Below are 27155 nucleotides of genomic sequence, written 5' to 3'. Positions count from 1 at the left end.
TGCTGAGGGATGCTGAATTAAGGCCTTGCAAATAATAGGTTTCTTTTTATTCTTAACTGACATGAGGTCTTGTTCATTTTGCTTCTATATTAATTCAGGCCAAACTAAAAACAACAGCAAAACAAGAACAAACACCAAAAAACCCAAAATCAGACATCACAGGTCCCATGGGCCTGTCCTCATTAAAGTCATGTACGCACCCTTCTGGCGCTGGGCAGCATGGTGCAGCCACAAAAAGCCTGTCTGTGTCATGGACCACAGCTAAAATCTCTGGACGGTACAGAAGACAACCGCCTGGGCCACCTGAAAAGGAAGCAACAGCAGGCAGCTGGTGACCGGGCTGAGGCAAAGCATCACCCACCCCCAAAGTGAGTTTTGTGGGCTTTGTTTTCACTCCTGTGTCTCTGGGCTTTGACCCAAGGGCTGATGGAATTGTGGAACTATGTAGCAGGTGTTGGCAGCGAAATTTCCAGGTGAAACCCCCTTATTTCTAACCAGAGCTTTGGGGAATGCTTTTGATGGCAAACATAGGAGAATTTCCATTTCATTTGTTTCCTTTTATTTTTTTCTCTTTTCTCTCCTGACCCTGCCTCAAGGTAGCCCCACTTGAAGATCTGCTTGGCTTTGGTGGTGGGGGTTTGGGCTCCTAAAATCCCAAAAGAAGATTCTTTCTGACCAGAGGACCAGGGAGAAAGGGGCCCCTTTTATCCAAGGATAGTGGGAGGTTCCTATTACTCTCTCTCTCTGTTTATTTTGCTGCTTTGCTCCCAAAGACAACCTCAGCTGTGTTTCTGTGGGGCTAAAATCTGAGAAAAGCCTGTCTTTCTGTCCAGCAGAGCCAGGAAAAGGGAACTCGGGGGGCTGGAAAGTATAGGGGGATCTCAGAGAAGAAAGAGCTGGGAAAGAGGATCCCCTGACTCTGTGAGTGAACTGACTTAAGTCCCAGCTCCAGGCTGCTCATATGTCACACAGACCCAAAGAAGCAAAGCAAAGACTCCAGAACTCATCTGCAGTATAAACCAGTGCTGAACCCTAGACTAATCCCTGGGTTGGGCACACACTGGGCAAACCCAAACATCATAGCAATGACTTTCAAAAACTAAGCCGACATTAGGACCACTGCCTGTAGACAAGAAGAACCTTGTACTCTAAGTCTAACTAGGTTGGTTATAAGCATTCTCCATGAAATAAAGTTGAATACTCTTGAATGGGAAAATAGAAATTCATGAGTGAAGTAGAAAGGGAAAAGAAGAACCAAATTAAAATTTTAGAACTGAAAAGTACAGCAAAAAGTGAAAATGAAAGTTGCTCAGTCATGTCCGACTCTGCGACCGTATGGCCATACAGTCCATGGAATTCTCCAGGCCAGAATACTGGAGTAGGTAGCCTTTCCCTTCTCTAGGGGATCTTCCCAACCCAGGGATTGAAGTCAGGTCTCCCTCATTGCAGGTGGGTTCTTTACCAGGTGAGCCACAAGGGAAGCCCGAAAAGGATAGTACCGAAAATGAAACATTCACGCTATGGGCCCAGCAGCAGAATGAAGATGACAGAGCAAAGAGTCAGTGAACTTCAGTATAGATCAACAGACATTACTCAGTGTGAAAGACAGGGAAAAGAAGACTTGAGCTGAGCTGAAGGACCTATGGAATACTATCAAAAGGCTTAACATGTATGTCATTAGAGTCCCAGAAACAAAGGGAAAATATTGGTGCAAGAAAAAAAAAAATTTGAAGGGATAAAGTCTGAGAAGTTCACAATTTTGGTGAGAGATACATGTATAGGTTCAAGAAGCTCAATAAAATCAATTAACGTGAAGAAAACCTCATCCACCTTGTAATCAAATTGCTGAAAACCAAAGATGAAAAAATATCTTGAAAGCACAAATTCTAATTGTGGGAATTTACCCAAGAGAAATGAAAACATGTTTATACAAAAACCTATACCCACATATTAATAGCAGCTTTATTGTTAATTGCTAGAAACTGGAAAAAACTCAAATGTCCTTCAACTAGTAAAGAGATATACAAAATTATAGGACATCGGTACAGTTGACTATTACTTAGCAATATAATGAACCATTATACATGCACTAACATGCATGAGTCTTGAATGCATTGTACTTCTGCAAGAAGCCAGACTCAAAAGGTTACGTTATCTGTGTTCAGTCCCTGAGTTGTGTCAGACTCTCTGCAACCCCATGGACTACAGCACAACAGGCTTCCCCATCCTTTACTATCTCCCGGGTAGCTGCAAAAAGTTACAAAAGGTTACACACTGTATGATTCTTCCTATATGACATTCTAGAAAAGCAGAGCTTTGAAGATGGAGAAGCAGTCAGTGGTTGTCAGGGATTAAGAGTGGGGTGGAGGGTTTGACTCTGGAGAGACAGCACTAGGGAGGGATTCTGGGTTGATGGAGTTTTTGTATCTGTGTTGACCTTAAAAGTTCTTTTACCAGCAAAAAATGAGTTACTCCAGAATAGCAAAGAACTGCAAATTCAAGACAAGCAAGCTATAGCAAAAGAATAGACACGTCCAACAAAGGAGAGGAACATTATTTTATAAAGACAAAGAAGTTGGGAAGGGTTGTTTTGAATGAAAGTCTGCTGGAGAAAAGGGAGAGTTTAAGATGTTTGTGGTCTTTCATTGGCTGAGTTGTTGCGATCATTGATTTCTTGTAAGAGATACAGTGTACATCTTTTCCTCTTAAGGTCTGTCTTTGATGGTTCTTTCCTGCTGGTGATTATTCTATTGTGGTCTGTAATTGACAGTTCTTCCTGTAATTGACCGGAAGTGGTACTGTGTGAGAACTTCCCCTTCTGGTTCCAACTCCATTTTAGTGAGTCTTCCCTTTATTAATTTTCACATTTAATTGTGGTGCTGCATATATGACTTCACTTGTCAAAATGAATAGCACTACACACCAAATAAGTGAATTTTACCATACACAAATCAGAAAATAAAAAATAAATCACTAGCATGGTATTTCATATCTGATAGGGTTAATATATCTTTATGACTACATGGAGTATGGAAAGATTCATGTAATCTCTTATCTGTTTTGAAGTCATTTTCCACTTGATTCCACATTTAAACTTGCAGGAAGTCAAAAATGGATTAAACAATGAAACAGTCTCTTCAGGTCCATACAAAAAGTTTTCCAAAAAAGAATTTTGTGTCTCACATGCCAGGCATATGTTTTATAGCGTCAACCTACCACAAAGGCCATGATGAAAAAACTGAGGTAGAAAAAGCTGGTGTCTGTAAGAGGCAAATGTTGAATCCAGGAGAGATCTACTAATTTTAAAAGAAGCAAGGTCAATTTGGTGGCTTGGCGAAAGTAATAACAAAGCATCTGCCATGTCCTAGAAGCTCTGGGTTTTGATAACTAGGGTGGTGTTGAGAATTCCCTGTCCAGAAGAATCACATTTGGTGAACTGACGTACAGCCTTGCCTGTGTAGTTGTTGTTCAGTCACTCAGTCGTGTCTGACTCTTTGCAGCCTGGCTTCCCTGTCCTTCACTACCTCCCAGAGTTTACTCAAACTCATGCCCATTGTGATACCGTGGACGGTGATGCCATCCAACCATCTCATCCTCTGTTGCCCCCTTGTCCTCCTGCCCTCGATTTTTCCCATTATTGGAGTCTTTTCCAAAGAGTCAGTTCTTCGTATCAGGTGGCCAAAGTATTGGAGCTTCAGCATCAGTCCTTCCAAGGAGTATTTAAGGTTGATTTCCTTTAGGATTGACTAGTTTGATCTCCTTGCAGTCCAAGGGACTCTCAAGAGTCTTCTCCAGCACCACAGTTCAAAAGCATCAATTCTTCAGTGCTTAGCTTTCATTATGGTCCAACTCTCACATTCATAATGACCATTGGAAAAGTCATAGCTTTGACTATATGGACCTTTGTTGGCGAAGTGATGTACCTTGCCTGTACTCTGAATACACCTGGTGTGGGCAGGCTTGGACCATTTCCATGAAACAGATTGTAGACATAGTTGTGACAATAGGAAGGGTTTTCCTGAACGTAGGATTTTCCCCTTAGTCCACCTCTCATCCAAAGGGCAAAAAATGCAGGATGGATGCTTAATTGCAGTGAGATCCCCCCGCTGACCAGAGCCATACTTTCGCCCACTGCTTATTCTGCCTTTGAAGTTCTATCATCACCTTGCCTTGTCTTACGCCATTATGGATCTTATCAATTTTAATACACAAATGTATTATAAAACCTGTTGATTTTAAGAACCTTTGCCGACCTCCAAGTCACAGAGATATTCTCTTACATTTTTCTATAAAAGTTGTATGGTTTTAGCATATACATTTAGGTTTTGGATCCATCTTTTATTTCTCATACAGCTTTGTTTTGTTAAGATATAACTCACATTACCATTAATTCAGTGGTTTTTAGTATATTCACAGAGTTGTACAATCAACATCATAGTTTATTTTTTTATCTTCTCTACAAAAAAAAAATCCTGTATCCATTACCATTTTCCCTTCTTCCTAGCCTTTGGAAGGCACTAATCTATTTTCTGTCTCTATAGATTTGCCTATTCTGGACATTTTATATAAATGGAAAAATACAATATATGACCTGTTTTATCTGGCCTCTTTCATTAGCATAATGTTTTCAAGATTCACCAATATTGTAGAATGTGTCAGAACTTCATTCTTTTCGTTGATTAATATTCCTTTTTTTCCCTGTATATTGCTGAAAATATATCTTATCCCTTCATCAACTCATGGAGATTGAGTCTTTCTACTTTTTTTGGCTATTATGAATAATGCTGCTATGAGCATTTATACACAAGCTTTTGTGTGGATATATGTTTTCATTTCTTTTGAATACACACCTAGGAGTGGGATTTCTGGGTTATGGGGTACCTTTATGTTTAACTTCTTGAGAGACTGCTGAGCTCTTTCCAAAGCAGCTGTGCCACTTTACATTCCTGCCAGCAGTGTATGAGGGGCCTCGCTCCTCCATATCCTCACCAGCACTCCTCATTGTCTTTTTTATTACAGCCGTTTTATTAAATGTGAAGTGGTATCTCTTGTGGTTTTCATTTGCATCCCCCTGGACATGTTTTCATGTGCTTATTGCTCATTTATGTATCTTCTTTGGAGAAATATCTGTTCAAATCCTTTGCTCATATTTTAATTTTTTTTTTTTTACCATTGAGTTGAAATATGAGCCATCTTTAATTAATTTTCCCAAATGTTGTGAAGTAGGAATTGATCAAGGTCCTTTTCCCCCCATAGATATTCAACTACTCTAGAATCATTTATTGCAAAGACTTTTTCCTCAACTGACTTATTTGGCACCTTCGCTATATATCAAATAATTATTAAGCATGGTTCTTTTCTTAGGCTTCCTATTCTAGTATCAAGATAGGCAGGAGAAACATCAACAATCTCATATATGTGGATGATACCACTCTAATGACAGAAAGCAAAGAGGAACTAAAGAGCCTCTTGATGAAGGTGAAGGAGGAGAGTGGAAGAGCCGGCTTAAGACTAAATATTAAAAAAACTAAGATAATGGCATCCAGCCCCATTACTGCATGGCAAATAGAAGGGAAAAGGTGGAAGTAGTGACAGATTTCCTCTTCTTGGGCTCCAAAATCACTGTGGATGGTGACTACGGCCATGAAATCAGAAGACGATTGTTTCTTGGCAGGAAAGCGATGACACACCTAGACAGTGTGTTGAAAAGCAGGGACATTACTCTGCCGACAAAGGTCCATATAGTCAAGGCTATGGCCTTCCCAGTGGTCCTGTACAATTGTGAGAGCTGGACCATAAAGAAGGCAGAATGCCAAAGAATTGATGCCTTTGAACTGTGGTGCTAGAGAAGACTCCTGAGAGTCCTTTGGACAACAAGGAGATCAAACCAGTCAATCTTAAGGGAGATCAATCCTGAACATTCACTAGAAGGACTGATGCTGATGCTGAAACTCCAGTATTTCGATCATCTGATGCAAACAGATGACGCATTAGAAAAGACCCTGATGTTGAGAAAGATTGAGGGCAGAAGGAGAAGAGGGTGTCAGAGATGAGATAGCTGGATGGCATCACCAATGCCTTAAACATGAATTTGGGCAAACTCCGGGAGATGGTGAGGGACAGGGAGACCTGGTGTGTTGGAGTCCATGGGGTCGCAAAAAGTCGGACATGACTGGGTGACTGAACAAAGACAACAATTCTAGTATACCAAGCTGTCTTGATTACTGTAGCTTTATAGGAGATCTTGGAAGTTGGTTAGTGTAGTTTTCCCAATATTGTTCTTTTATTTGAAACTTGGTTGCCATCCTAGGATAAGCCTCATTTGCTCATCATGATTGTGGTAGGCAGGGTAATATTCCCTCCTCTTCCCCCAGAGATGTTCACATCCTAAAGCCTTGAGCCTGTGAATATCTTATGTTGTATGGCAAAGGGGAACTAAGATTGCAGACTGAATTAAGGTTGCCAATCAGCTGACCTTAAGTCGGGAATATTACCTGATTGGGCCAAATGGAATCACAAGAGTCTTTAAACGTGGAAGAGAGAGACAAAGAGGAGGTCAAAGCATTACCAAATGAGGAAGACTCAACCCGCCATTGCTGACTTTGAGACAGAGGAGGAAAGCCTTGAGCCGAGGGAGTCTGGCACCTCTACAAACCAGAAATGGCCAAGAAGCGATCATCCTCTGTTGTCTCAGAAAGGGAATGAAGCCATCGCAACACCTTGATTTAGCCCAGTGATTGTTGTTTCAGACCTCTAAACTGTAGAACTATAAGATGATACTGAAAGGTTGTTGCTGAACCACGAAAGAGGCCGGGATCCTTGGCCTCCAGAGGAGAATTCAATCCGGGGCCAGAGACGAGGCTTGATAGCTCAGAGCTTTTGTGTAATAAGAGTTTTACTAAAATATAAAGGAGATAGAGAAAGCTTCGGACATAGATTCAGAAGGGGGATGGACAGTGCCCCCTCACTAGTGTTAGCAATGGAGTTATATTCTTTCAATTAGTTATTACAATGAATCAAAAGTATGTCTGGAGGTTGTAAAGACCTTACTAGCTGCTACTTCTGCTAAGTCGCTTCAGTCGTGTCCGACTCTGTGTGACCCCAGAGACGGCAGCCCACCAGGCTCCCCTGTCCCTGGGATTCTCCAGGCAAGAACACTGGAGTGGGTTGCCATTTCCTTCTCCAATGCATGAAAGTGAAAAGTGAAAGTGAAGTCGCTCAGTAGTATCCGACTCCTAGCGACCCCATGGACTGCAGCCTACCAGGCTCCTCCATCCGTGGAATTTTCCAGGCGAGAGTACTGGAGTGGGTCGCCAGTGCCTTCTCCGAAAGACCTTACTAGACCCACTCCCATAATTTACATTTTAAGATTACAGGATTAGCCAGAAGGGTTTTTCCAGAGACTGTCCTCAAGCAGGGTACATTATTGTTATATAATCCTAAGGAATGTAGAGGGAAAAAAATGCTTGTCCTTTCTTCCTCCTTCAGAATTCCAGACCCCTCTCTCCTTGGGGACCCCTGACTTCTTATCAACCTGCCTAGGAATTGATTCTCTGAATACATTTGTGTTGTTTAAGTGGGTAAATTTGTAGTACTTTGTTATTGAAGCCATAGAAACCTAATACAATCATGTATTAACATTTTTATATATAGCTGGATTTGATTTACTAAAATTTTATTGAGGATTTTTCCATGTCTGTTCATTGTAGTTTTCTTTTTTTTTTGTAATGTCTTTGGCTATGGAATCAGAGTAATGTTGGCCCCAAAGAATGAGTTAGGAAGTTTAGGCTTCTGTTTTCTGGAAGAGCTATTTTAATTTTTATTTTCGTGTTCATTCCTTCCCTTTTTTATTCTTCTGTGCTTCTAGTGTAGAATGGCCTCCTTTAAGTCCAAGTGTGTTCATATATAGTCCATGTAATTATCTAACCACTTTGCTATGTATTCTATGTCTCATGTTTTCATATGAAATACATGCTATTTTATTATCAGTTGCCTTTTTCCCCTTATGTTACATTTAGAGTTATTTTGGAAAATACAATAGGTATGAATTCCACTATAGGGCAGTCAAAGGAGCATGACAAAATATTTGTTATAAAAAGGGGGTGTTAGGCTTGAAAGACTTGAGAACCATGATGTAGAAACTTCCCCTGCCCTATTTCAGAACTTTCCCAGTTATTATAGTTGTTATCAGGTAAAAACGTAAAGTCTGTGAATGAGCCCACAGGCAGGTCATATATTATCGTATCCACAATAAAAACAAAACAACCACAACAGTGAAAACATATTCATGTTCTGTCTCACCTGCAAAGTAATTTAACACAACTATTCTACCCATCCAGCACAGGGCGTCCAGCCACAGTGCTCATATATGTGCATGGTAATCACAGGTGTCAATCCACAAAGGTAGACGTGCAAAGTGTAACTTGCTCCCCCCCACCACCTGCAACCCTCACCAAATAACTAGGCTTAGTCCTGTCAGAGTCCCAGCTCTGCTTAGAGGCATCCTGTTTTCAGTCCATTCAGATCAACTCAGTTAATCTGAGGTGTCTCTGTCTCATGTCTGCCTCCCCACCAGGAACCAAAATATTGCAGCTGAGGGGAGCTTGTGGTCCACAGCCACCATCCTGCTCACTGTCTGCAGAAACCTCCAGATCCCTCTCTGGTCTTTGTGTGTCCTCCATCTAGATCATGCTGCAGCCTGCTTGCCTGCAGACTTGGGCTCTCTTGCTGCATATGTGCTCTTCTCAGGAGCAAAAGGAAGCTGCACATCAGCGGGGCTGCAGTCTCTGCCACACTGTGATCTGAGGACCTCCAAGGCCCCCAGCCATTGCCACCTGGGACACCTCACTGGGCACGGGGAAATGCAGGGAACCTTGCTTTCCTGTCCCATGCCGCCAGGCTCCCCTGGGGCAGGAAATACAGGCTGTTTCCGCTTGCTCTCCGATGCCCACATCTCCCATTCTCTCTACCCTGTGATGCAGGCCGGGAGCCCAGAACACCTTCCTAACGCCACAGCACGTCCTCTGGCTCCGCTTTCATTCCCCTCTCCTCCCCTTACTGGCTCTGAGTGATCATGGAAGTTAAACCTAGCAGCCCATCCGTCTGCTGACTCCTTCCCTGAGGCCATTCACCGAATGCCCTGCTCACTTCCTCGGTGGAAGGAAGTCACAGGACAACTGGAATTACTAGGAATGAGCAAAACCTGATAGACTGTCTCAAAACACTTTTCCAGTAGGGCCATAAGGCTTGGGAAGCACTCTGGCCTGGCATCATTTTCTCTCTTCCGACTTCAGGCTTAACTCTTTGCCAGGATTGTAGAAGTCTGTGTGTGCCTGCCGTTGTGACCTAGAGATGACCTGTGGAGGTGGTCCCCTTATATTGCTATAGATGGGATCAGTGACATTAATAAGGGCTATAAACATTTTTCTAGGTCCAAACTGTCCTTAACTATCTCACAGGCCTCTGACTGTCTCAGTGATGTAAGGTTATCATTTTAATGTTTTTAGTTACTGTGTGATGCTTCTTTCAGTAGTGTCCCTAAAATACATCCATGTGGATCACTTAACCTTGTGAAACAGGGAAATAGTTTTTAGTTTTAAAACTAAAAATCATATTTTTTTTCTTTTAAAATTCATATTTTTTCTTTCCCTTCCCTCATTCTTAGGCTGTCAACTCTCCCTGCAGAGACCATCTCCAACAGCCTGGACCATCCTAATTTGCAGATTCTAGCCTGCTGGGAAATTAGGAAGCCAGCCATCATACATGTTATTAGAAATGTGGCTGAGATTAAATGGGCCCTGAGTTAGGATCTGATTGCAGGAACTTGGTGGTGCCTATGGTGGTCACTCAGGGACATTTATTTGGATTTGTTTGGTCTTTTTTTTTTTTTTTTTTTTAATCCTAGGAGATGTTGCATTTCCCAGGTGCCGGAACTCTCTCTCAACATCCTTTTGTCTCCTGCTAAAACACTTCCACTTTACCACTTGCCTCTCATTGAGCACAGAGACCCAGGCTGCCCCCCACACACATTCTCTTCTCCTCCAGCTTCCTTCACTCCCAAGAGCTAGCCCTGTCTTCACCTGCTTGAGATGGCCAGTGTCACCAGGATTTCTTCTCATTCTCACTGTGTACATCCCAGTCAAAAAGGGTGCTGCCCGCCTCACATGGTCAGGAGGACCCGGAGTCCAGGAACTCTGAGTGTGTCTCACTCTGCCTTTCGATCAGGTGTCATCTGAAGATCTGAAAGGAATCTTGTTCTTGTACCTGTCTTAAATATGTTCATCATTTGAAATTCTTTAAACAAACTTCTTAATATTTAGGTACATTGAAGGATTTTTTTGTTTCTGCCATTAAATGTTTCACTCTTCTGTTCTTTTTTCTCCATCTTATGTTTTATTAAGATGTAATTGACATACAGCATTGTATAAGGTGTATGGCATAATGATTTGACTTATATACATCATTAAATGATTAGCACAATAGATTTAGTGAACATCCATCATCACCTAGGTACAACGTTTTTAAAAAGAAATCTATTTTTTCCCTGAGATGAGAAATCTTAGGATTTACTCTCTGCTCTTCTTCAGAGAGGATCATTGGTGTTGGTCCGTGGCTGTGCTCAGTCATGTCTGACTTAGTGACCTGCCAGGCTTTTCTGTCCATGGGATTTCCCAGGCAAGAACACTGGACTGGGTTGCCGTTTCCTCCTCCAGGAAATCTTCCTGATGCAGGGATCGAACCCACATCTCCTGTGTCTCCTGCATTGCAGGAGTTCTCATGACTGTCTTTTTTTTTTTGGTCTCTCCCGCTATAATTAGACAATCATGTGTCAGTGAGATCCCTTAGCAGTTAGTAAACTTCAGAGTAGAGCTCTGGGAAAACAAAACTGCCTGTGCACAAAGCTTATTGGTTTTTCCGAGTAACCCTAAAAGCAAATCTTACTACTTTTGAAGTAGAGAACCAAAAAAATTAGTTTGTTTCTGCTTCAGGGTTAAATTAAGAATACTTAACTTGTGTTGTATATTTGGAAATGTAAAGAGAAATTAGTTGATGCTTACCCAGATAGAATATGTGAGCTATCTCTTGTTTCATTCTCTCTAAAACATCGTGGGCCTTAATTCCATATGTCTCACGTACAAGTAGTTATTACACTTGTTATTTTGCAACCACAGTTTTACTTTTTTCTACCTCTTGATGATATTTTCACTTCTCTCTTGCTATCTTTAAATTTGCCAGACTCTGAAGTGCTTCTTTGATATTTTTTCATCTATCACTTCTTGATTGACATTAGTGACAGATAAACAAACTAGTAAAAAAAAAAAAAAAAATTATCTGGCTACCTAAAGGGATTTCAAGTCTGATAGGGGAGTCAAATAATTGTGAGTAAACTATGAAACTCTGTCAAGGTGCCAAAACATTTTAGTTTGCCCTGAAATTCATAACTTTATTAGTATAAAAAAAAAAATCAAGCTTTCTTTCAAGATCGAACTGCAGGAAAAACAAGGAGAGCTTTAGCTGTAAGAAAGAACTGAATAAACATTTAGTACTTTTCTTGGCCCTAAATATTCCAAACATGGGGCTTCTGTGCTACTTGTTAGGGGATCCAGAATGTGAAGATCAAAGCTAGTGTTAGCCCTGCCTTCTAAGTGAGAGTGACTCATAACATCTTGTACTTACAACTTTCATTTAAGGATCTCCAAGATCTGTGACTACCTATGATTTAAATTTCAGGGAAAAGTTTAGTTATTTGCCGAACAATATGCAATAAATTAGGACACTGTTTTTCAGTTCCCAGTTCCAGTTTAACTTTTGAGACCAAATGTTTTCAATCTTTCAACAGATTTTTGAGACTTTTCATCCTTAAGTTTTAAAGGAGAAGATAAAATCCCACTGGTGTCTCAACATTATAAGCAATGATATTGATGGGTTAGTCACTAAGTCGTGTCCAGCTCTTTCATATACTGCCTTCCAAAGCCAAATATGAATTCGATTTGGGATTATTAAGCAATGATATTAGCCCTGTAAAAATGAGGAAATCTTTGACTACAACTGCGTGTAATTTTTTTTTTCTTTTTAACCCCATTCATTCCTGATTTCGCCCTTTCCTTGCATCCATCTTCCTTTATCTTCAGCTCTTTTGGTGGCTGTCTCAGTTATTTGGGGTCTGGCTGCCAATTCCATTCCGCCAGAGTCCCCCTAATGCTAGCTTGGCAGGAACACTCTCCTTTGCTGATTCTTTTAATCAGGATGTAAAGTCTGATTATGTCTGGCTAGGAATTGGGGGTCAGAGCATGGATCTACTCTGAATGCTGCCAACCATTTGAAACTCCTACAAATATTCAGATGAGCATCTGAATAAAGATTCCTTTTCTGAAATTTAATGGAACTGTTATTCAAATTAAATTGGTACCTTAAATTTGTACCTGTATGACCACTGTACCTCTTTCTTTGATAATTGATATGCTTTCTTTAGGGCTTTCTAGGTGGTGCAGTGGTAAAGAATCTGCTTCCCAATGCAGGAGACTCAGACGTGGGTTTGATCCCTGGGTTGGGAAGATCCCCTGGTGGAGGAAATGGCAACCCACTCCAGTGTTCTTGCCTGGGAAATCTCATGGACAGAAGAGCCTAGTGGACTCCAGTCCATGGGATCACAAAAAGTCAGACACGACTGAGCATGCATGCTCTTTTTAAATTCATGGAAACTGAAAGGAGTCATAATGACAAAACCCCTCACAACTCATTGTGTTTTTATGACTCTTAAGGAATGACATACAGAGAAGAGAATGCTCCCTGGGAGGGTCTATGCTTGGAATACTTTCTTCCTACAAAAGCTGGTTTTGATGCTAACTCTAGCATCTGTTTAATAAACACCCAGCTAGGAGCCTGTGCTGCTCTGCACACTTTGATGGTCCCCATCAGTGAAAATAGCTAACATGTATCAAGCACTACTTCTGTGCCAGGCTCTGTGTTAAAGTCGGTATTGTGGTTGTCTTCACTTTTCAAATGGGGGAAGTTAGGCTCAGAAACAGAGTAATTTGCCCAAAGTCACAACACTTAACTCTATCCCTTGAGTACACTTCTGCAAAATTAGAAATATGGCCATAGAAATGATAGGGAGAAATAATATTAGTCATAAAACAGCTAGACATCTTTGTGTTTGTATATAGTTATTGTTCAGCTCAAGTTTTCCTTATGTTCTGGCAACAGAGTGTTCTTAAAAGCACGGTTCGCTTAGTCTTTAATTAAGAAGCTCGATGCAGAACACGTCCCATCTAGCGTGTAATTGAACCAGGCCCTCGAGCCTCATGCTCCTCATGTCTGGGCCCTCTCGCAGATGGTGGTTGGCTGTGCCCTGTCATTCTGCTTCCAGCTCCTCCACCATGCCCAGCCACCCACTGCTTACTTCCAATGTTGAGATCTCTCTTTTTCTACCCATTCCATGTAAAAGGACCTTGTCTGTGTTATTTACTTCCATTTCCCCAAAGCTGGAGTGGTCCCTGGGCCATGAAATCCAAAAAGAATTGTTCAAGGGGGTGAGTGAGGGCTCTTCTCCAGGCCAGGACCGTGCTTCCTCCAATGCTGTCCAACAACCCCCTTTGATTTCAGTGTAAGTGATCGGGTGCCAGATTGGACAAACAATTCCGGTATTTGTGGGTTGGCTGTGTTTAAATCCTCATGGGGTTCCAGGAGCGCCTCTTGCCAATATCCTGTAAAATAAGCGGCCTCTGTGTGCAGAACAGCTTCCTAAAAGTCAAGGTCATGGGGCGACTGGATGAAGGCTCAGAAAACTATGGTAATAAGAGTGAATTTTTAGTGTCTTCAGTCTCCATTTTTGATGGCCTTTCTTCCATTCACTTATTTGTCCCCTCTCCCCGTCCTCAAATTCTCCAGCCCTCCTCTCTGGCAGGCCCTGTGCGAGGTCCTGGGAATGCAAACAAGAATGAGACGTTGTTCTTGTCCTGGAGAGCCAGAGTTCTCTCAGAGGATAAACCATGAATGATGAATAAACACCACACAGAGATAAGTGTGATAGAAAAGTATAACGAACATGCAGGAGAACAGTGGAGAGACAAAGACTGTCTGGGGGAGTAAGGCAAAAAGCAGCAAGGCGACATTGAAGTCAGGCAGGAAAGACAGGGAGGGCATTTTAGGCAAAGGAACCCACAGGAACCCACACAAAGTCAGCATGCTCAATTCCAACAACAGGAAGCAGGTTCCCTGTGGCTGAAACATGGGCACCCTTTGTGGAGATGGGCAGGAGCCGATGGCCCAGAAGTAGAGTGGAGCCACGTGTGAGGGATTCTAGGTGTTGGACAGAAGCTTGAGGTTTTTGCCGATTGAGAAGCAGTTAGAGATCTTGAAACACACACGTGGCCTGATTGGTTTGGGGCGTTGTCATGCCTCTGATGATAACATGAAATATTCCATATGTTATCCCAAGAGTCCAGGTGAGAGCAGTGCCAAACCCAAGGCAATGGGGCTGGAGAAGGGGGAGGTGGATTGGAGTCCATTTTCAAGGTCAACTGGGCAGAAATGAATGTGTTGGATGTAGGGCAGGAGGGAAAGAGAAGAGCATCAGATGGTAAATTGAGTATCTGGGTAGATATGTTCTCCAGAAGCTTTTACCAGGAGAAGATTGAATTTACCCAGTCCTTTAGATCCACAGTCTCCAAACTTTTCAGCACTGGGGACTGGTTTCCTGGAAGGCAATTTTTTCAGGGACCCAAGGAGTGGGTAGGGGAATGGTTTCAGATGATTCAAATGTGTTACATTTATCGTGCACTTTATTTCTATTATTATATCAGCTCCATCTCAGATCGTCAGGCATTAGGTCCCAGAGGTTGGGGATCCGTGGTTAAACATAGATTAACTCTCCAATTTGCAGTCTAAAAGAATCAACCATGAGTACAGGTCCTTTTATGGGACAAAGAGGCTTCTAGACTTTGGAAATCCTGTTGTCTGCTCATAAGTCGCAGGCCAGTGGGCGGCCCTGTTCAGAGGGAAGTCCAGGCCCTGGTGCAAGGCTGTTGGAGCCCTCCTTGCATTTCGATCCAGGATCCCCAAGTCAGAGTGAGGGGCTGCCTTGGGTTAGCCGAGGTTGAAAGGTCCCAGGGAGCAGCAAGATGGAAATATATGCTGACGGTTCAGAGCAGCCTTCCTTCTACAGCCATGCTGCAGCACTGCACTGCGTGGGGAGGAGTCCTCAACACCGACGTTGCTGTCATGGTTCCATCTTAATTTTTATCAGCTGGATGCGAATGAGGCTTCATTGTCATATGCGTAATGCATTTGCTCAGATCTTTGGCTAACCAACGTTTTTCCATGACTTTTTGACAGCTATTTTTGTTCAATAATGAATAATAAAGTGAGATTTGCCATCTGTAGATGACAACATTTGTTTTATTTTGACATTTCTTTGCTAGACGGCAAAGATTTTATAATTAGGTTTTTCCTCTGCCAAAAACATTGTTGAAAAAACGTTTTCCCTGAAAAAAAAAAAAATGTTTCATAGCTTCCTATGCTAGTTGGAGTCATCTTATTTTGATTTGGAAGTTTTTCCTAAGTCAGTTGGGAAAGGAAACAAGAAAAATCTCTCTTGAAAATTAATTCTTAACAAGAACAAAGATTAACTGTTGCCCAAAAGAAAATGAGGAGAGAAAATGAAAAGAATCGTGTTTGAAATGGTAGTGCTTCCATTAACGTCCTTTTGAATTTTAATTTATGTCAGACTTAACAATATTGGAAACCCCCTTCTCTACCTTCTTTCAAGTGAGCTGACTTTATTCTTGTTAGTTTGATCCCTTTTATGTCTAACTCTTTGAAATACTTGTGAGACTATACTAGAACTGATGGACAGTACCCTATTTCTCAAAGGCCTAAGTCTGAATTTTTTGCTGAGAAGTGGCAACTACCGGCCAACGCCTCCTGGCCAGGTCCCTCACAAAGCTGAATGGTCCTCTTCATGCTGTGGACGCTGCAGTTGGCTTCGTGACTGGGGAGGCCAAGAGAATGAGTTGCAGGTGTGTCGATTAACAGCGCTTTCTCCCTGGAGTGCTCTCAGAAAAATGATGGCGGAAGCCACGTTGATAGCAGATAATAGGCTCACTCATCATTGCTAATGGGAAAAACATCACAGAAGCTAACGGCAAAAACAGCCACACTCACTGCATCCACGCCTCCCAAATAAGACGTGGAAACACCTTCCAGCTCCTACAGTAGCAGCGGAGGCCAAATTCTCTTTACAGCCCAGAGTATTTTCCTTCCTGAGTCATACCTCAAGACTGCTCCTAAAATCAGATTCCAGACCCAGCCCACCTTATCCCCATCACCTCTACTCTTATTTCTGTCATCGTCATCACCCAGCATTTTTGCATTGAGCTCTAACAAATAGGTGGAATTGAAAGAGACATTACCTAATATTTCAAAGGAGTGTATCTATCGAAAATGGATACAACAGGCGTCTCCTACAAGCACTGAGCCAGTATCATGCAGCGGCCTCCAACCTTTCTGGCACCAGGGATCGGTTTTGTGGAAGACAGTTTTTCCACAAACCAAGTCCAGGGGATGATTTGGGGATGATTTGGGGATGATTTAGAGACATTATATTTATTGTGCACTTCATTTCTATTATTACTGCATCAGCTCCACCTCAGATCATTAGGCACTAGATCCGAGATGCTGGGGACCCTTGATTTATAGCGATGCAGAGAGCAGAGGGAAATAAGTGCTGTCTTCGACATTCTTGACTTCACAGGTAGACTATATACATTTTCCCAGTGTATTTTTGTATCTCATGAATAGCACCTTCTTTTAAGTTCTGATGCATAGTTATTGGTGACTAGTACTCAGTGAAGAATAAGGAGCATGGGGGAATTCCCTCTATCTAAAGATGGTGCCCCTTGTTTTGAACATGTAGGGTCTCAGATCAGTTCAGTCACTCAGTCATGTCTGACTTTGTGACCCCATGAACTGCAGCACACCAGGATTCCCTGTCCATCACCAACTCCCAGAGCTCGCTCAAGTCATGTCAATTGAGTCAGTGATGCCATTCAACCTTCTCATCCTCTGTCGTCCCCTTCTCCTCCCACCTTCAATCTTTCCCAGCATCAGGATCTTTTCCAATGAATCAGTTCTTCACATCACGTGACCAAAGTATTGGAGTTTCAGCTCCAGCATCAGTCCTTCCAATGAATATTCAGGACTGACTTCCTTCAGGATGGACTGGTTGGATCTCCTTGAAGTCCAAGGGACTCTCAAGAGTCTTCAACAACAACACAGTTCAAAAGCATCAATTCTTCGGTGCTCAGCTTTCTTCACAGTCCAACTCTCACATCCATACATGACCACTGGAAAAACCATAGCCTTGGCTAGATGGGCCTTTGTTGACAAAGTAATGTCTCTGCTTTTGAATATGCTATCTAGGTTGGTCATAGCTTTTCTTCCAAGGAGTAAGTGTCTTTTAATTTCATGGCTGCAGTCACCATCTGCAGTGATTTTGGAGCCCCCACAAATAAAGTCTGTCACTGTTTCCATTGTTTCCCCATCTATTTGGCATGAAGTGATGGGACCAGATGCCATGATCTTAGTTTTTTGAATGTTGAGCTTTAAGTCAGCTTTTTCACTATCCTCTTTCACTTTCATCAAGAGGCTCTTTAGTTCCTCTTCACTTTCTGCCATAAGGGTGGTGTCATCTGCATATCTGAGGTTTTGATATTTCCCCTGGCAATCTTGATTCCAGCTTGTGCTTCACCCAGCCCAGCATTTCCCATAATGTACTCTGCATATAAGTTAAATAGACAGGGTGACAATATACAGCCTTGATGTACTCCTTTCCCGATTTGGAACCAGTCTGTTGTTCCATGTCCAGTTCTAGCTGTTGCTTCTTGACCTGCATACGTATTTTTCAGGAGTCAGGTCAGGTGGTTTGGTATTCCCATCTCTTTAAGAATTTCCCAGTTTCCTATGATCCACACAGTCAGAGGCTCATGTGAAATAGAATGTGTGTGTAACAAAGTGGCTTGGATGACCATTTGTCTTGTCAAGAAGAGATGTGAGGTTTCAGAAGAGGTTCTTGGAAGTCTGACGGCAAATGATGAGATTGACTGTCACCACCCAGTGTTAAAAAACCGCTCCCTTCACCTAATATGGCTCAAGACTCTTCCCTCTCCCTGCCTGAGGCCCAAGAAGAAGCAAAGACCTTTTGTGTCAGGGGCTTGGTCAAAAGGCCCCCTGACAGTAGAGCCTTGAATTTCCTGCCCACCAGCAACAAGAGACGCCCCGGGGGGAGTTACCATCACCATGAAGCAGCCCTGCTTCTGTGTCATGGGAACTGTGCGCGTGGTTGAGACGGACTGTGTTTATTACGTTTTTCTCATGGAAGTGAAACTTAATGTCCCTAAAAAACCCGCTCCACTCCAGGGACATCAGGAGCAGGGCGCTCTGGGGGCAGGAAGTGCCTGGGAGTCACAGACTTTGAATCCTAACTTTGCCAGTTAATGGCTGTTGGGCTTTTTCAAATCTCTCTCTCTCCCCCTCCGCCCCCAACTCTGTTTCATGGCAAAAGAGTTGTAATACTAGACTATCTGTATTGTTATAAATATTGTTGTTGTTTGGTCCCTCAGTGGTGTCCAACTCTTTGCGACCCCATGGACTGCAGCACGCCAGGCTTCCCTGTCCTTCGCCATCTCCCAGAGCCTGTCCATTGAGTCGGTGATGCCATCCAACCATCTCGTCCTCTGTCATCCCCTTCTCCTCCTGCCTTCAATCTTTCCCGGCATCAGGGTCTTTTCTAATGTAAGACCCTGATGCTGGAAAATATATGTAATTTCTAACATAAATATTAGCTCCCATTTATTGAGCACTGAGATTGTGCCAGGTCCCTAGCCAGACAAGTGTCATAAATGATGTGACTTAATTCCTACCATAATATATGAATGAGGTAGAAATTATTGTCTCTACATTAAAGATGAGGAAACTTTGGCAGTGTATTGCCCTGGGTCACACAGCTAGTGAGTGGCTTCAATTCCAGGTCTATCAGACTCCAGATTCTGTGATAATGTGAAATTAAAGCAGTGCCTCATGCAGAGTGGGTGCTTAACAAAGGCTGATTCTCTTTCCTTCCATGAGAATCCTTTGGCTTTGATAGAGCTTGATTTCTGTGTTAGATTTCTTTATGCGTGCATGCTTAGTCACTCAGTTGTGTCCAGCTCGGCAACCCATTGGACTGTAGCCTGCCAGGCTCTTCTGTCCGTGGGATTTTTCAGACATGAATCCTGGAGTGGCTTGCCATTTCCTTCTCCAAGATTTCTTTATCTATTTGTTCTATAGAGCAGCTCTGTCATACTGCCCCCCCCATGGTTCATTTGGACAATAGTGGCTTTTAGGAAAACGGTTAATTGAGGTATAATTATAATTCTTCAAAGCCACTATTGTCCAAATGAACCATGGGGCGGGGGGCGCAGTATGACAGAGCTGCTCTATAGAACAAATAGATAAAGCAATCTTGGAGAAGGAAATGGCAAGCCACTCCAGGATTCGTGTCTGAAAAATCCCATGGACAGAAGAGCCTGGCAGGCTACAGTCCAATGGGTTGCCGAGCTGGACATGACTGAATATATGGTCTTCCCCAGTGGCTCACATGGTTAAAGAATCTGTCTGCAATGTGGGAGACCCAGGTTTGATCCCTGGGTTGGAAGATCCCCTGGAGGAGGGTATGGCAACCCTCTTCAGTATTCTGTCTTGGAGAATTCCGTGGACAGAGAAGCCTGGCGGGCTACCATCCATGGGACCACAAAGTGAGACACAACTGAGCAGCTTTCACTTCACTTCACTTTTACATGTGAATAAGTGTTGTTTAAAATATCTCTAAAATCACCTAAGCGTGTGGGTACTTTGGGAGATAATATGATTCTACAACCTCAGTGTATAGAAGTATGATGTTTATTTTCTACAGCCCAACTAGTTTCTGTCTCTGAGCCCCACCCAGCTGGTCAGATATTGAGGTCACCCTTGCAACTTCTCCGGCTCCCCCAGTGTCCTCTATTCCCTCAGTTGTCTTGGAAGAGAAACCTTCTCTTCCCTGGCACACATCTCACAATGCAGCTTTGTCCTGCCATCTTGTCAAGAAGGGAAGAATTTTTCTTGCAATTATTTTTTCCACCCAACTTTTCTATGTGCCGAGATATTTAGCCCACTGGCAAAGTTTTCAACTTTCACACTTAAGCAAGAGTTCAAATCACCAGGGAGTCAAATGTTAATTCCATGACCAGTTTAAACGTTAGAAAAATTTTCCAGGAAGAAAATAAAAAGGTTCACTCTCCCCACTCACTAGGAGCTTTAGGTTTCTAAGTGAAACTTACTCAGAGGTGTCTTTTTGTGTATCCGGAGGGCTTCCATGGTGCTCAGACAGTAAAGATTCTGTCTGCAATGTGGGAGACCTGGTTCAATCCCTGGATCGGGAAGATCCCCTGGAGGAGGGAGGGCATTCCAGTATTCTTGCCTTTAGAATTCCATGGACAGAGGAGCCTGGTGGCTACAATCCATGGGATCGCAAAGAGTTGAACACGACTGAGCAACTAACACTCTGACTTTCCTTGTCTGCCTACCTGGGTTCATTCTCCTGTGTTACACAAACTTGCACGCGTGCATTTGAATCTTAGTCAGTGCTCAGCAGAGCCCAAGCAGTGCCCTTCACAGGCCTTCCTTGTTCTTCAGTGGCTTTCTCCAGGGAGAATTCCATGGTCTCCCGTCAGATGTGTCCCGTGCTGCCCCGTGGTTATGTCTGTCAGACAGAGGGTGGTGTTGGGTGGGAAGAGGGTAGTTGGTACAGAAGAAGGGAAACAGGAATTTCCCTTTTTAGCTCTGAAGCACCATTTAATAACAGGACACATCCAAGTCTTCTCTTAAACATGTCTAGTGATTAAGCTTGTCCTCATGCCATGACCTGATTGTGTTTCAGATAACGGCGGACAGACTTTGGCGGGGGGCAATAACTGGCCCCTCCGAGGAAGAAAGTGGAGCCTGTGGGAGGGAGGCGTGCGAGGGGTGGGCTTTGTGGCCAGCCCCTTGCTGAAGCGGAAGGGCGTGAAGACCCGGGAGCTCATCCACATTTCTGACTGGCTGCCCACCTTGGTGAAGCTGGCGGGGGGCAGCACAAATGGCACCAAGCCTCTGGATGGCTTCGATGTTTGGAACACCATCAGGTACCGCCCATCTTCCTCTTTCACCTCTGAGATCAGAAGCTCTAGGAGCATCTTGACTGGCTGAGAAGGATTGCTTTTATGTGAAAATGATAGTATAGCTTGCAGATAAAAGATAAAAAAAAAAAAAGAAATGCCTTTACAAATACTGTGTGTATACACACACACACACACACACACACATATACATATATATGCATAATATGAGGAACAAGATCGTCCTCAGTGGCTCACCCTCTACCAGAGGTCTTTACAGTGGAAGCCCTGCTAAGAAATTGGATGGGGTATTGTTTGCTTTCTGCAGAGGGTCAGAAGACCTGTCCTCTTGCCCACTAGGAGAATGGAGGACCAAGGCAGGGAGGGAAGATCTGGAAATAGCCTCATCTTCTAGTTTAGATTTTCCCCTTAGATATACGTGATTTGAAATTAAATATTTAATTGAGCTAGAGAATGACCATTTGAATTAATTTATTATTTCCTCTTGTTTTTTCGTTTAGAACCATTTTTCTCAGCTTGCAATGTGCCAAATATTTATCCATATTTTCTTCTAAGTGTTGTGGTCTGAGTTACTTCCATGTAATTCTTGGACTATTGTGACATGATTTTATGTGTTCCACGAGGTCAGTATCTAAATCAGAGGAATGGGGTTTTTTCCCTCAGGTTTTTGAATCATAGACCTCTTTGAGACTCTGAAAACTGAGATTACAAAAAAATGTACCTAAGCATATGCACAAAAGCTTAGATAGAATTTATTTTTATGGTATTAGATATTGATTACATATTATTTGCTATGTACACATAGAAAATATAACATTCTTTGAAAGCCTCTGCCTCTCACTCATTTTTAATACAAAAATTAATAGTCACTTTATGATAAAAAGGAAATAAAAATTTCCAAGCAAAACAAAACTTGAACTTCAGCTTACTGCCAGCTTTCACTGTGAAGGCTATTGGAGTTTGACTTATAGAAGCAGGAGAAAGTTTTGAGACATTTTGCTATGACAACATATGTGTCAGCCTTGACACCCAATCAGTTTTTATTTTTTTGTTTTGTTTTGTTTTGTGGCTAAAGTGTCATAAGCCCTGGGCTGTAAAAGCACATAATAGCCAATGGAATCAAAACTCTGTGGCATACTTGGCCAAATGAGGCTTGAGTTGAGAAACAGTTGAATTTATTTTGAGTAATTTCCTCTGTCCCAAGAGTCACAGAAGTTATGATATTTAGTAAAGTCCAAGTCATTGATGTTCATCCATATTACCAAATTTTGGACTATCCATCCACATTTCACATTTCAGTGGAATTCCACATTTCAGTCTTAAGATTATCTTGGTCAGAAGTACCTTTAGGACTTTGGCATGTATTTGCTTCTGCTTGCAGAGGAACTGGAAGTTTGGCCACCCTTAAATGCATATTTCAGAAGGTCTTTCCTCAGTATCAGAGGAGAACTTCTCGTGGCCCATCCTAAAGAGAACGAGAGCTCTGCATCCTCCAGCATTATGTCCGTTGACTGCAGGGCTGTAACCAGAATGTTGTCACCAACAGTATTGTCCCAGTATGTGAAACCATGAGAGAGTGGCTTTCCTTTTCTATTTGGAAAAAAGCAAAACTTCTGCCCAGTATCATTAAGTGTCTGTTTCATAAGTGAAGAGCTGCTCTCATCCTATTCCCATTTATGGATGAAAAAGATCCTGAAAACACTGATTCAGCCCCCACTGTCCCGATAAAATGGATGCTTCTCACAACATTAGGCAAGCGTTCATTCAGTACCGGTGGTGGAGCATTTGGCACCCACGCCTGCCAAGGCAGAAAGCATCCAGTCTCACTGACGTCGGGAGCATCTCTTCCAAAGCAGTAAAAACAAATGGACAGCCAAATGTCAGAGACACTCAGTGTGTGCCCAGAGTTCTGGAACTTTTTTTCAGTAAGATATTTGCTTGGAAATACCATTTTCAAGATGATGATAGTTTTTGAAAATTTCAAAAGGGTCTGATGAAAGAGGAATGCCAGTAATGGCAGTAACAGAGGCGGGTGTCTGAAAACATCCCGTTTCCCTAGTTGCATAGTTATCAATTCCTCTCGAGTCTGCTTCAAAATACTAAATTTTAGAAGAAACTGCCGTTTTGGAGTGGGTGACATTCTGACAGTCTTTGTAATAGGAGTTCCTTGACTTCTATTTTTCACCTGTTTCAAGATACACTGCGTGTTTATCAATTGTAGGGGACATGACCTCTCCAAGTTCTTTCTGATTCTGTGGTTTCTCTGCTTTTCAGCTTGATAAGCTACCTATAGTTTGTTTCAAGTCCTTTCAAAGGGTTTTTGAACTTATTTTATGTTTCATTAAACTTACATAAACGTAAGCAGAACCCCTAATCATAATGGAAGGAATGTTTTTCCTTTCTGATCAGTGGGAAACTGATGTAGATGTTATAATAATTTTCCCAACCCAGGGATCGAACTGGGTTCCATCCCACACTGCAGGCAGATTCTTGACCATCTGAGCCACAAGGGAAGCCCCTTATTATTATAAGGGTGGTGACAATCAAATATTATCTGATGATGTGAAATATCTTGAAAACTTACTATGAAACTATAAAGACTTTCCCCACCTCATGGATTCAATTTTAAGAGAAATGTTGAAGGAAAGATAAGTCACTTTTCATCCCATTTTCACAGATACCATGAGGCCTAAAGCAGTTGTGATACTTAATGAGCCAAAGTTTAAGAACGTCGCTCAGTCGTGTCTGACTCTTTGCGACCCCATGGACTGTAGCCTACCAGGCTCGTCTATCCATGGGATTTTCCAGGCAGTAGTACTGGAGTGGATTGCCATTTCCTTCTCCAGGGGATCTTCCCAACCCAGGGATTGAACCCGGGTCTCCCACATATTAGACAGACGATTTACCGTCTGAGCCACCAGGGAAGTCCCAAACTAAAACGATGCTTTATTTAAAATATTAAGACAACTCAGACTGATTTTTGAGTAGTTATTACTGAATAATAACTTCATTGTTATTATTATTGAATATTTCCCTTTTCACTGATTTGTGGTACCACTTTATGTTCTTATTAGTGCTATGATCTGTCTGGGTGCCATCTGTATTAATCCACTGAGTTATCTGTTCTTATGTTAGCACCTGACTGTTGTAATCTGTAATCTTCTATTAATACAACTTTTAGAGTATATTTATATACCTGGCAGAAAGAGCTGTTCCCCTCCCCATTAAATTTCCTTTACAAAATCTCCTTGACAAGTCTCACTTCTCCCTGGTGGTCGAGTGGTTAAGACTCCACACTGCTAGTGCAAGGGGCACAGGTTTGATCCCTGGTCAGGAAAGTAAGATCTCATGTGCCCCATGGCAAAAAAATTTAAAAATAAATTGAGATGAGTCAAAGGCTCCTTAGGTCCATGAATATCTCATAGGGATTATTAAGTGATGTTTTAAAGTAAATCACTTTAAAAAAAGAAAAAGCAGGATTTTAAAATATATCTTATAATACAATGATGCATGAATGGGTAATGATTATGTAATGTAAATTGTATAGCCTCAATCACAAAAAAATAAATGAGATTAACCACGAACATTAATTTGGGAAGAGTGGAGGTATTTGTCTTTTCACCTAAATCTTCCCCCTGCTGGTTGATGCTCTTTTCTTTTTGTTTGTTTTTTTGTAATTATTTTTTCTCTATATATTCCATTTTGGATAGATTCTGTTAGTATGCCTTCAAGTTTATTAATTTTTTTCTTAATTCTTACTCTTCTGTTAAGTCTGCCCAACATATTTTTCTTTTTTGAAAATTTATTTTTAAATGTGATAAATACACATAACAAAATTTACTATCTTAACCATTTTTAAGTGTACAGTTCAGTAGTGTTACGTGTATTCACATTGTTATATAACTAATATCCAGAAACTTTTTTATCTTGCAAAACTAAAACTATGTATACATTAAACAACAATTTTCTACCTCCCCCTCTCCCCAGCCCCTGGCAACCACCCTTCTACTTCCTGTCCCGATAAATGTGACTACTGTAGATACTTCATACAGGTGAAATTCTACAGTATCTGTGGTTTTGTGACTGGCTTGTTTCCTTTACCATAATATCCTCAGAGTCCATTCATATAGCATGTATAAGAATTTCCTTCCTTTCTAAAGGCTGGTGAATATTCCACCACATTTTGATTTTCCATACATCCAGTGTTGGCCAGTTGTGTTGTTCCCCCTTTGGCTTTTGTGAATGATGCTGCTCTAAGCATAGGTGTACAAATATCTCTTTGAGACCCTGCTCTCAATTCTTTGGGTTATATACATAGAAGTGACATTGCTGTACCATGTGGTAATTCTGCTTCTAAGTTTTTGAAGAGCTGCTGTACTGTTTTCCGTAGTAGTGGTACCATTTCATATTCCGACAGTGTACAAGAGTTCCAGTTTCTCCTCATCCTCACCAGCACTGATTCTTTCCCTCCCTTAAAGAAAATCTGCTATGCGCCATCCTGATGGGTGTGAAGTGATATCTCATTGTGACTTTGATTTGCATCTCCCTTGTATTTAGTGATATTGAGTATCGTCCATGTGTTTGCAGATCATTTGTGTATCTTCCTTGGAGAGATATCTACTTGAATCCTTCATCGATTTTTAAATGAGATTTTTGTTGTTGTTACTATTGAGTTGTAGAAGTTCTTTATACATTCTGGATATTAACTCCTTGTTATATATATTGTTAGCAGATATTTTCTCCTATTCTGTAGATTGCCTTTTCTTCCTAATGAATATGTCCTTGGATGTATGTCTTTTAAAGGAGTCATGAATTCTGTATATTTAAAAAATTTGAATGCAAGTTATTAGCTTAATATTTTTGAATCTTATATTAATCATCAATAGTCTTACAGTCAATTGTGCAATTAAAAATATTCATAATTTATAGTATCAATTATTTGTATTAAAATATAGTTGATTTACAATATTGTGTTAATTTCTGGTGTCAAAGTTATATATACACATTTTTCAGATTATTTTCCATTATAGCTTCCATTACACAAGTTATTGAATATAGTTCCCTGTGCTATGCAGTAAGTCCTCATTGCTCACCTATTTTATGTAGAGCAATTTGCATCTGTTAATCCTGTACTCCTAATTTATCCTTCACCTCCTCCCTTCCCCTTTGGTAACCATAAATTTGTTTTCTGTGTCTGTGAGTCTGCTTCTGTTTTGTATATGGATTCATTTGTATTATTTTTTAGATTCCACATATAAGTAATATAATATTTGTCTTTCTCTGTCTGACTTACTTCACTTAGTATGATATTCTCTGGATCCATCCATATTGCTGCAAAAGGCAATATTTCATTCTTTTTTATGACTAATATTCCATTGCATACATTACCACATATTCTTAAACCAATCGTCAGTTGGCGGCCACTTAGGTTGTTTCCATGTCTTGGCTACTGTAAGAGTGCTGCTGTAAACACGGTATCTTTTTGATTTAGAGTTTCCATCTTTTTAGGATATATGCTCAGGAGTGGGATTGCTGAATCATAGGATAACCCTATTTTTAGTTTCTTAGGGAACCTCAATATTATTCTCCACAGTGACTGCAACAACTTATTTTCCCACCAACAGTGTAGAAGGGTTCCTAGAAAAAGGAACAAGCACTTATTGTTTGTAGAATTTTGATGATGGCCATTCTGACTGATGTGAGGTGATACCTCATTGTATTTTGATTTGCACTTCTCTAGTAATTACTGATGTTGACATCTTTTCATGTGCCTATTGGCCATCTGTCTTCTTTGGAGAAATATCTATTTAGTTCTTGTGCTTGTTTTTTGATTGGGTTATTTGTTTTTGATATTGATTTGTATGAGCTGTTTGTATGTTTTGGGTATTAACTCCTCATCAGTTGCATCATGTGCAAATATTTTCTCCCATTTGGTAGATTGTCTTTTCATTTTGTTGATGA

General features: G+C 41.5%; 1 protein-coding gene across 2 annotated transcripts in view; it reads left to right on the top strand.

The window, feature by feature from the left end:
• The window catches only part of ARSB (arylsulfatase B), a 183940-nt gene that overhangs the window by 68620 nt on the left and 88165 nt on the right, over positions 1–27155 (top strand). For both annotated transcript variants that reach the window (XM_070377261.1, XM_070377262.1), the window contains exon 5: positions 20957–21200. In XM_070377261.1, coding sequence (XP_070233362.1) covers positions 20957–21200 — 244 coding nt within the window. The remainder of the gene's footprint in view (positions 1–20956; positions 21201–27155) is intronic.

This window comes from Bos mutus, chromosome 10, assembly GCF_027580195.1.
Source record: "Bos mutus isolate GX-2022 chromosome 10, NWIPB_WYAK_1.1, whole genome shotgun sequence".
Taxonomy (NCBI): domain Eukaryota; kingdom Metazoa; phylum Chordata; class Mammalia; order Artiodactyla; family Bovidae; genus Bos; species Bos mutus.
This window is presented reverse-complemented; position numbering and strand designations above follow the sequence as displayed.